This window comes from Larus michahellis, chromosome 8, assembly GCF_964199755.1.
Source record: "Larus michahellis chromosome 8, bLarMic1.1, whole genome shotgun sequence".
Classification (NCBI taxonomy): Eukaryota; Metazoa; Chordata; class Aves; order Charadriiformes; family Laridae; genus Larus; species Larus michahellis.
Genome location: NC_133903.1, coordinates 9206510 through 9217849, shown reverse-complemented (window position 1 = coordinate 9217849; position 11340 = coordinate 9206510). Strand labels below are relative to the sequence as shown.

The following is an 11340-nucleotide window of genomic DNA, read 5'->3' as shown; positions in this document are numbered from 1 at the left end:
CGTGCCCGACGCCGCACGCACGGTGAGGGCAGGGGAAGGCAAAGAGCCGCCACCTCCTCCGCCCACCGGAGCGGGGGGACGGGGCTTAGCGGGGCGGAACCGCGGCGCGAAGGCGGGGACCGGGGTCCTGGCGCGCTCCTTACCGGAGGTAAAGCGAGGGCGTGGAGGGCGGACAAACCGACCTGCGGGGAAGGCAGAGGGGAGGGAGGTTTGGGACGGTGGCCAACCCCCCCCGGCTTCACGCGTTGGTTCCGCCCGGCTGTGGGGGCAGTGCCACCCCGGCCGCCAGGGGGCAGAAGTGCGCCCGCGCCTGCAGCGCCCCCCTGCGGCCGGGCGGCTCCGGGCAAGGGTCGGGGAGCGGCGAGCGCCATCTTAGCGCCGTCCCCGGCTGTGTATGGTGCGCGGGGTGCGGAGGTCGGCCAAGCCCCACAGCCACCCCGTGTCCACCCACAGGGTCACTGCCTGCCACAGCCACCACTATGTCCACCCACAGGGCTGCCCAGCCAGTGCCCCTGCCTGCCTGATGACAGCACTGGCTGCAGGAATGGCTGTGGGATGGTCCAGGTGGTGTGGAGAGAGTCCTGTGTGTAAGGAGTCCTGAGCCTCTCACCTGGGCCTGTGCTGACCTGGAGCTTGTGCCAGGGGGGTGACCTTCCGCCCTGTCACTGCCAGGCCCGAGGGCCCTCTCCCCACAGAAACCGAGAGTCGACTCTGGGACTGACAGAGCGACACTTCCCCCAGCCCCGCGTTCCGCTGCCCTTGTGCTGTCGGCGAGGCCCCAGAGGCTGAGCCAAATGCCATTCAGGAGAGTCTAGTGCAAGTGCCGTGTGAGGCTTTGTTGGCAAAACTCCTGAATTTGAATGGGATTCACACACTTGATTTCCCGAAAAACTAACCTTTCTTTCAAACTACGCCCTGCTATAGTTCTCAAATTGTGACTAAAAGTCACATCTATCAATGTCCCGGGACTGAAGCATTTGGAAACTGAAGCAGAGGGTTCACGAAAGGAGTTTTATTAAATGACCCACAGAACAAAGTAAGAAGGGGGGTAGGGAGGATTGTTTCTCTGCTAGCATTAATATTTATACCTGTTCTCCAGTTTGGGGGTGGTTCCAATGCTGGGAAATATTTCTATTCATGCATTCAGTTGCATTTGGCTCAAAGCCAAGGTATGAATAAGGTGCATAAATCCATACTGGGGTTTGTGTCCATGTTGTTATATTTCTGTATGCTATATTATATAAGTAACGCCATCCAAGGATAGCTGAGACTTCATTTTCCCTACTAAATTTGTTGCGCTGCATTGAAACCTCTTTCTCTGCTTGTGACTAATAGACAACTAAATACAAAGGAGGAGAAAATGTTTCTAAATGTATGAAAGCAAGAGCAACAGGGTTGCACAAGACTAGACACAAGTCCGTATTGCTTTTGAGTCTACCTGGACACTGCATGCTTTTCAGGAGAAAGCTAAGAAATATGTAAAGCGATTTTTTTGTTTCCTTTCCTCCTCCCCCTCTACGCTAAGTCAGCGTTTCTGTTCTTCCTGAGGCTACCCCGGCACAGGAGGCACTCCCAGGGCAAGAGTATGTCCTACTAAAACTAGATAATGCCTCGACCACCTCAGAAAATGAAAACTCTCTGATCAAAAGGGACTAGTTAAGGGTTTCCACTTTCATTTATTCAAATGAAGAGAATGTTGTAGAATCCTAATTTTCTGCAATTTCACTTATGTGAAATTACATAGGAAAACCAGTGATAAAATCCAAGTCCTTGCTCTTACTATTTAATTATGTTCTCTTTGCATGAAGTGTCCTTTTTCTGGTCAAAAGACCACTCCATATGTAAATCAAAGCTTAAAAGAGACCCAAGTTCAGTCAGAAATCCGAGGCATGAATAGAATGGCAGAGTACTCATCCCAGCTGATGAACAGTGCAAGTACAAAGACTTAGAGAGGCTGGTTCAGAGGTGTTGATCCATGTTTCAGATCACTTCAGTTTGCCAGCAGGAAGACACTGGCATGACAAAATCCTAAACCATATGAAAGTCACCTTGCTTTCACATGTCATTATTGAATAACTTGGTTCAGTAACTTGTTTCTTTTCCACCAAATCTGCATAGATTTATGATTGCAGCTTGTAGATGGAAACAGAAACACTTGCAAATTAACGCTTGCTGGAAATGTCTTGAAATTTAATGGCTTAAGTCACTGGTAGAAATAAGGATGCAACACCATCATGGAAGAATATGATCTTTGATTTTAGTTTGTTTTTCACCATGTGGAGACTGAGTGATTGAAGTTTTGCTATGATTTGGTTTTGGCTGAATCTTAAAAAAATAGGTATGAATGTTCAATCAAGAATGAAAATCAAGTGAAGTTTTCGCTTTGCTAGGTACATACTGCAGCCACATGTGACCGGTGTTTGCAATGTATTAGCTGTCGCAGGCCACTAAGTCATTGATTTGAGTAAAAGAAGATAAAGTGACTTTTGTGGAAACTAAATTCTGAAATTTGGTATCACTGTAAGGCATGCGATTTGCCCAGCTATCACAGGAATCTGTGACCCCTTCTCTTCTCCCTCTGCCACAGGAACTCATTCTTTCAGTTGTTGTCCCTAAAGGAAATGATAGACCAAATTCATTGCTGCCTTAAGAACCGCAGACTCATTTTGGCAGACTTGCACGAAAGATGAATATAGATTACTGACCTCTAGTTGCTGTGGATAGCTGTGAAAGGAATGATTGATTATCTGTTGCATTAGCAGCAGGAGAGAGACTGCGGGTCACTCTTTAGCTAAGTGGTATCATTTAGCTCTTAAAAAAAAAAGCCAGATATGCACAGGTTTTGGCATCTCTTTAAATAAGCGTTAATGTGTTTGAAAATATGAGATATAGACTGTCATACAGGCTGAAGCTGATGATGTTCCATACTATAATGTTGACATGCTATGCTTCTGAATTGTCATTTTATTTCTGTGACAGAAATGTGATCATAGCTTGATTCAGAAGGCGATCAGCCCAGCAGTTTGTCATTGTGTCTTTAGGACTCCTTACCAGTAGCAAACGAGCTGTCAAACACAAGTTGTGTTACTCCTAAATAAAACATTTTACATCTGAGAAGTTCAAAGCCGCTTTTTCAAATTATTTCATGCAGAGTTCTGTTCCCCACCACCTCCTCCCCTGAGCAAATATGGTTTCAGCATCAGTACTAAGTGTGTGTTACTAATGCGTGCCCCAGTTAGCTGGGATGTAAAAGAAGAGATCTATTGTTTTAAAATACCCTTTTTTTCCCTATGGGCTATTACTTTCAGCCTTTGTTTCCTAAAGTCCTCTATGTATTCGCGACTGGTAGATTTTATGCTTAAAGTGAGTAGCTAATGCTTGACTTGAAAAGAAAGGATGAAATAAAATAGACTTACAACTTCAGCAAAGGAGCTGTGCAGATAGGAGAGCGCTGGACACGCATTCTTAGCCAAGCATCCCTCGCTGGGAAGCAGCTGTAATTTAGCTGCTCGTATATAAGTAGTCAGTCTCCGTGCAGCTTGCCCTCCATCCTAACTTTGCTTTGACTGCACTATTGTGATCACTTTACAGTGCAGTTGACAGATTTCTTTCCTTATTTTTATATAAACTTTAAATTCTAGACAAACCTACAAACAGCAAAAGACGACTGGTGTTTCACTGATTATTCAGATTATTGAACTTTTGTGTCAACCATCTAAAAATCCAAAGGAATGTGTATTTGTTTCCTGAAAGAAAAACTTGTTATTACATTTTATAGTGTAAAGGATTTTTTGTTTTAATTAACAATGAAAAAAGTTTGGGTCTTCATCATGCAGTAACTCACTAACTGCTTAGGCCTCCTTTGCAAGTCTGGATACAATGGGATATTTCATGTGCTTGATCTGCATGTTGATAACTGGGGCTTGCATGTAGATCAAAAGAACGATACACCCCTGCATTGTCAGAACTCTGCCACAGCATCCAGCAAATGCTTATTTGGAAGGCAACGCTTGGCTTCCCTCCAAAGGCTTAATTCTAACAATCAGCTCAAAACCAGCCTGCAACCTACCACTTTTCCCATTGATGCGTTTGTGCCTACAGACCTACCTTTGACCTCTCCCGGTTTGTTTTGTTGCAGTAAACACCTGAAATTTGCTCAGCTAATACAATAGCCCTGTACTTTTTGACAAAAACGCCTGCGGTTAACCTCTGTGGGCTGCGTTCTGCAATGAAATGAAGGGTGGTAGAAGTTAAACAATGGGTGTGACTACCACAAGATGAGTGTTAGTGGGAAAGTGGTGTAACATCCACTTAGCATTCCAAAGATGTGAAATATAATTATGATTTAAATGCCAAAGATGTAAGTTGCAAGATGAGTAACTACAAGGACATGAAAGCCTCCCTTATCTTCCTTTCTGTCCCACTCAGAATCATTTTGCACACCCACAAAACTAATACAAGTAGTGTCACTTGATGAAATTACACCTAATACATGACTTGTACCGTCACTTACATTTCTGTCGGTGTGGGCTCTGTTTATACCAAAGGAAAAAACTCCAGTCTCATTTACATTTTAAGTTGGAAGTAATTTTGCTCTCGGTGGAATTATTCCCTATTTACACTCCCACTCAGATCAGAATCTAACCCAGGCTTTGAATTTTGTCCTATTTGTTCTCCTCCTTTCCCGTGATATACAGGGGTCCTCTGTCATTGAAGGACTCCTCACACCTTCATTTATGTATCTTCGCAGAAACGGTTTATGAGCAGGTCTGTAATGTTAGAAATTGTTGACTCAGATGAGCCATGGGAGCAGCTGGTTGCTGAGTAGATATGAAAAGCTGCTTAATGCCTTTTACATCATGTAGCATATGTGGGAAGGAGAGCAATAATGCAAAAGTGCCGCCCATACCTAGATGAGGGGCTACACAGTTCTGTATCAATTCCAACACCGAGAAATTAAAGAAAGAAAAAATAAGTTCTAAGTGGGGGAGGGGAAGCAACTAGTGGGGGGGGGGAAATTGTTTGTTCTAAACTTTTAAACTCTTTATAAACAGATTCTTGGTATGTTTAAAATCCAAAAGCAACAGGTGTGATTGCAGCTCTGAGCAAAGGGCAGTGTCCCAAGTTGTGGCCTCGGAAATTGTCCGATGCGTAGATCAGAATTCAAACCTGTATTTTAAACATTTTTCCCTCTGACATTATTCCTCTTATTTTCTTTATGGATTACATGAAAACCTAAGCTGAAAGTTTCTCATGCAGTACTACCATTTATTAGCTGTCATCAGGGAACAAAGAGTATCACCAGCTCCACCAGAGGTGACACCTTCAAATAAAAGCAAGAGGGGTGAGGCCAGGAGGGGCTCTAGGTAAGGACATGATGTGGGACTCGGCTTATGCTACGTCAGACCTTGTAATTGAACTGTTTATTTTCTGTACAAAATATGCACTCATCAGAGGGAAGCAATGATTTTTCAGATACACGTACATGCGTAGCTTTGTGTATGACTAATTTTATTGCCTGAAATGGAGCTGTAGAGGGGATAAAGTGAAGCATTTATTCCAAAGTGTCTGACGAGTTGGGACTGCCTAGCTGTTTTATTGTGGCTATTTGTTTCCTGGAAGTACCATAAACATTTATAGAAATACTTTCTGCTGGGTAGGAAAAATCATTTTTATATCTAGGGGGCAAATATATGATTCGTTAAACATTTTAAAATACAAATAGCAAAATAAAAATGTTCTCTCTTAAGAATCAGAGAAAATCAGTTTTATGTCTGTACTTAAGATGCCTAACAGAGTTCATGAAACAAGAAGTCTTTAGATCATAGCAACAGTTAAGACAAAAAAGGCTAGTATTTAACAGTTTGGGATTTTTTTAGCAAAAGGAACTATGGGACACATCCTGTCTTCGGGTTAGCATCTGTAACTCTGACTTTGGTGAGGAAAAGACGATGCAACTGTCTGAAGCCCACAGTAGGGGCCGTACTGAAATGTTAGTGGAGGTCAGCTGCTGTGGCGGAGGCAGCCGCTCGAGAACTGTATGGCCTGGGAAGACACTGGTGCAAACCCCTCTTCTGCTTTCCACAATAATAGGAATTGCCACAGAGTGCAAGGAGGTGAGCGATACCCACATCGCCAAACGTTCCGCAGTAATTTGGGTGCATGCATTAGAAGCAGCTTTTCCTCTGTCACCGAGGGAGAGAGTGCTCCCTCCAGAGGGCAGTTCGGGCGGTCTGAACTGCCCAGCTTCACGCTGTCCTCCGGAGGAGCTATTCCCGGCGCACAGGTTCAGATTCAGACACAGCAACTACAGCTCCAGGTTGGCAACTGGCTCTTGAAACAGTCAGCTTACGTCCTATCCCTGACACTTGTTCCTCATTGCATCCATATCCTTACTTTGCGCTGCTGCTGCATCTTCCTTTTGGACAGTAGGGTACTTTCGACAGTTGCCATGTCCCTAAAGCAGAAGTCATTGTTTCTGCAAATCAAATCCCTGTCAGAACTGTTATTCCAGTCGCATATTTGTCTCAGGGATAGTTGTGGTCTGACATGAAATAGTGGCACCACTGACATGATAAAATACTCATTTACATAGAGTAAGAATAGAATTTCATTCTCGATTTCTGACAAAGATTCTTATCGCACCTAGAGGCTGATTCAGTGGGCTCAACAGGTACACAGCTCTCTGAAAATCAGGACATTCAGGACTTCCCTAAATCCACGGTTAGTTTGCCTCTCCTGCACTGCTTTGATAAAATAGCTTTCATCACCTTTTCATCACATCAAACTCCAGCTGAATCATTACTACATACTGTAGTGGTATCACAAATAAGCTTCCCAGCCTCTGAAACCTATACCGGTTTTCAGCAATATCGTGGTGGTTTTATCATGTATTTTATTCACAGATTTCAAGATGCTTTGCAAAGATAGGGTCAGTATTGGTACGACAATTTCACAGGACGGGGGACGCTCCGAGTTTCGGTGACTTGCCCAATGTCGGTTGCAAAACAGCAGTGAAACACAATCCAGGCATTCTTGTACCAGGCTGTGATTCAGCAAAGCACTAAAGCAAGTGCTTAACTTCAAGCAAGAGATCAGGCTGTTTGGATGGAGACAGATTTAAGCATCAGTTTAAATACTTTGCTGGACTCAGCTTTCAACAACTGATTATTGCTCACAGCTATTTCTTTTTGTTTGTTTGTTTTCATATAGCTCGGCTTATCTTTAGATGGTGGAAATCCTTTTAAATTAATTCAATCGTGTAAAAAACTATACTGCTTGCTGGCTTTTTAGCAACTCAAATGTTCATGCATATGTTTGGGGGTTTGTGTTGTTTTTTTAGATGACACCAGTTACTCGACTAGAAGTTCTTGGCCTTTACCGCAAGATATTCCGAATAGCCAAAAAATGGCAATCGGCATCAGGACAGATAGAAGAAACTATTAAAGAGAAAGAGTACATTAAAAGCGAAGCCAAAACATTATTCCGAAAAAACAAAAATGTGAGTGTCCTTATAGTTCTGAATTTCTGAATGATTGTCCTCTTTGCACTGTCTCAGTGATTGGATGCTATGATATGAATATAAGAGTTGTTTTCCCAAAATTTCATTCACCTTTAATGCTGGTGTATTTGGGTTATAGTTTGAATTTCACCCCTGAAATAGTAATAAGAAAACACAAACCATTTCAGCTCTTCCTTAACTACTGTAGAAGTCTAAAAGGTCTAGAGCTTTCACTGAAAAAATGCCAATAAAAAATTAAATTCCAAAGACACCGCCTATGTAATTGAAGCAGCTTTTGATCTTTTAGAAAGCTAGCTAAGTGTATCATTACCCATGCAATGGCAAACAGAGCTCAGTAGCTTTTACACTTCTTTTCTTCTTTTCAAAGCAACAACTATTGGCACTTCTTTTAAAAGAAGCACTTTCTTTTTTTTTTTTTTTTTTAAGGAAGAAATTTCAAACCCCTTTTGGGAGGGGCGATACACACTCCATGGTAATCAAAGGTCCTTGTAATTCAAGATCACAATACTTATTTATTTCCCATTTTGGTCTGGGACTAAATTCAGGTAATGCAAAAATCAAAAAATTAATTTAAGTCACAATTGACACCACATTTCTGACTTCAAAGGAAGTTTCTGGGTAGGATGATAACAGAATGTAGACCAAGGAGTCTCTTCTCTTTCTCCTCTAGCTACCTTTCAGACTGATGAATGGGTGAGTGTGGTTTTTTTCACGGATGTATTAGTAGTTTACATATGTATTGTCTTTTTACAGAGAAAATACCATGTTTGGGTAAAAACCTCCTTTTATAGTCTCAGTCATGACAGTCTCTGGGCCTTAATATCCAGCGCCATCAAGGCCAGAATTGTTGAGTCAAGGCAAATACGAATGTTACCTTTTATGGATGTGAAAAATAACAATCATTGTATCCTTGGGATTGCCAAAAAAAGCTAAAAAGCTAAGGAAAGTCATGTGGCTGTGCATCATTTATGCTTGAGCTTCCAATTGCTAATTGCTATGCTTCTACAAAGCAACTGTTTGTATGATCTTAGGTAACGGATCCAAAGTTGATTAAGCAGTGTATAGAAGAATGTGAGGCAAGAATAGAAATTGGACTTCACTATAACATCCCCTACCCAAGACCTGTGAGTATAAATCTAGTCACAAAGTCTTCAACTATACCCACTTAGCTCTCACTGGATAATAAAACTGTAAGTTCACACCACTTCCACTGCACTGCATTTTTAGATAAGCCGGTATTTAAATACTATGCTAAATCAGAGCCAAATAAGCCAAATGTATATTGAAAAGTTCTTCACCTATCTTATTTCAATGTAAAATGGCTAATTTCTTCTCAAAATAAGGAGTCAAAGCCTAAATGGAGTTGCATGAGCTAAACTCCCAAAGCCTGTAAATATTTAGGTGGTCTTGACGGACCAATGAATCATACTATGTAGAAAAAGATCGTAATGGAAATCAAATGAGAGAATAAAAATACTCAAACCAGACAATCTGCCATAGATACAATAATTTTCATAGTTGGTAACTGTTCTCTCGGTCATAAATCAGGTCTTGGAAAGCAGCTGCCTATGTTGCTGCTTCTTTTCCCCTGTTCCTAGAGAAAAACATGTCCAAGATTACCAAAATTCTGGAAGTTGCAGCAATGTCTTCTATTGCACCATTCAATATAGTTTCCTCACTGCCTAGGTCACTTCTGTCTGGAGTACTTTATGCTGCCTCCCATAGGAACTTCCTCTAATTTACAGTTTCACCTTATCAAGGTGGTCACGGTCAAAATGAAATTGTATCTTCATCAGATGCTTGCCTAGAATACGGTCACTGTTAACATATATTTTACATATAGCTTTTTCTTTTTCTCCAGTATACAGAACAATAATGCACATCTGGCAAGCAGCATTCCTAGAAATGGCCTTAAAATGGGTGCTCTGCAGTGGCTTCAAAATCCTGAAGGATCAGTCCTAGATCAGCTCTCTCAGACAAACTGGACGATCGTTATTTTTCAGATTCTAGAAATCTCTATTGCTGGTTTAGTCAGTGCTTTTACTACTATTTGCACCTAAACAGCTATCTTACAGGATGACGGCTTCAGCAACAATAACATCTGACTGCTAACACCTACATTTTTCAGTCACTTAGGGGGGATACAGCTGCATGACTCCCACTAACAGTCTTATGAAATATAAAGACTTTGTCAATCAAAGGAAGAGCCTGTCACCTATTGCTCCTTCTGCTTATGGAGTCAATGACACTGATCGATCATTTTAATATGGTATATATAATCATGACAATAAGAAGGCAGTCTTTCCATACATACAGTTTGGGACTATTTTGTGACTTATTAGATAGGTATGAATAAAGCACACACCTACTCAGGAATTTTTAGGGTTTTCTAGGTCTTACTGTTCTGGAACATTGTCAGTGGTCTTATTTCAACAAGTATTTTATCATTACAGTCTGATATCAAGCTACAAAACAAGGTTACTAAAGCCTAAAATATACAGGATTTTAATAAACACAATATTCAGGGGCTGAAAGTTACACCACCAATCACTCCTCAGAGAGCGCTCCTCCTAGAAATCTAATAACCTGGTTTGAGACGGCACAGTTGCCCTCTCCAGAATATGAAGAAATTATTTAAAAGTCAGTGAAATCTAGTCTGTATATATGCCTCCTTTTCCTTGTAGCTTCTCAGTGCGCACCTAACTGGTGGGATTTTCTTTTCCAGATCCATCTGCCTCCTATGGGTCTTGCCCATAAACAAGGCCGAACATTGCGTCACCAAGAAAAGTTAAGGAAGATTTCTAAACCAATATACCTGAAATCCCATGATGAAGTTTCATAACCCATCATTTAAGCTGTGATGGGTAGTCACATCATTTAAGCTGTGGACTGTAATCCAGGTGATCTATGTGCACAACTGTGAATGAAGCTGTTTTGGTCACTTGCTCACAAATTTCCTGAGGCCAAAAAGCTAAGTGATACATTGCATATGATGGATAAGGTCGTCTAATGCTTATTACATTTCAACCACTGACTCATCAATAAAAGTAACACTTTTCAAGGAGTGAGGTGTGATACAAAGATTACTTTGACATCAGGACAAATTACAGCAGGTTTTCAAACTCAATCTACAGCGGGGTTCTCGGGTGGTTTGAGGATTATATAAGCTCAATTGTGATTCAAGGCAGTGCTTTGTGTAAGGGTTAGCAAAAATCAAGAAAGTCCAGGAGAATCGAGCAGACACAGTGCTTCCAGAGCTTCTGAATGCAAGTGGGAATATGGTGACTGCATCATGCAGCTGCGCTCCTTTCTCTCCTGTCCCTGCTCTGCCTGTTGTCCCTGGAGAAACGTTCCAGTTTTGTGGTATCCTTATGGTGAAGTATTGTTTCTAAACGGACAGCAGCAAAGAGACATCAGAAATGCCACCACTCCTTCTTTTTCCTTTTCGCAAACTGCAGAGGAGTAGCCTAGAGCCTCTATGTCAGCTTTTTTCCCCGCCTTCCTTTGGAGAGGGTGTGGATATGAAATGCAAAGTTTGGAATTTCATTACACAACTCAGAATAGAACACTTCACTGTTGGGTTCCTCAGGTTCCCATGTATGGACTGCCTGAAAACTCTCTCTTCAGGGTATCACTATGGGAGCAAGTTTAAGATGCTCTGGGTGTCTTCACTGTGCATTTTTACATGGTTAGCTTTTCAACACAATCAGCACACAGGCTTTCTCAACAATTCTTTCAGTGTTAGGGTTTAACTCTTACATTATGGACAGAACGCCAACTTTATTAAAAGAAAGTATCTACAGCTATCTCTTCAGACT

General features: G+C 41.8%; 1 protein-coding gene across 1 annotated transcript; it reads left to right on the top strand.

The window, feature by feature from the left end:
- Positions 1-17: 17 nt before the first annotated feature.
- Positions 18-10586, top strand: LYRM1 (LYR motif containing 1). Its single transcript, XM_074596940.1, has 4 exons — positions 18-148; positions 7343-7501; positions 8554-8646; positions 10248-10586. Exons 2-4 carry the CDS (start codon positions 7343-7345, stop codon positions 10362-10364), a joined length of 369 nt encoding a protein of 122 aa, XP_074453041.1. The 5' UTR covers positions 18-148; the 3' UTR covers positions 10365-10586.
- Positions 10587-11340: the final 754 nt, after the last annotated feature.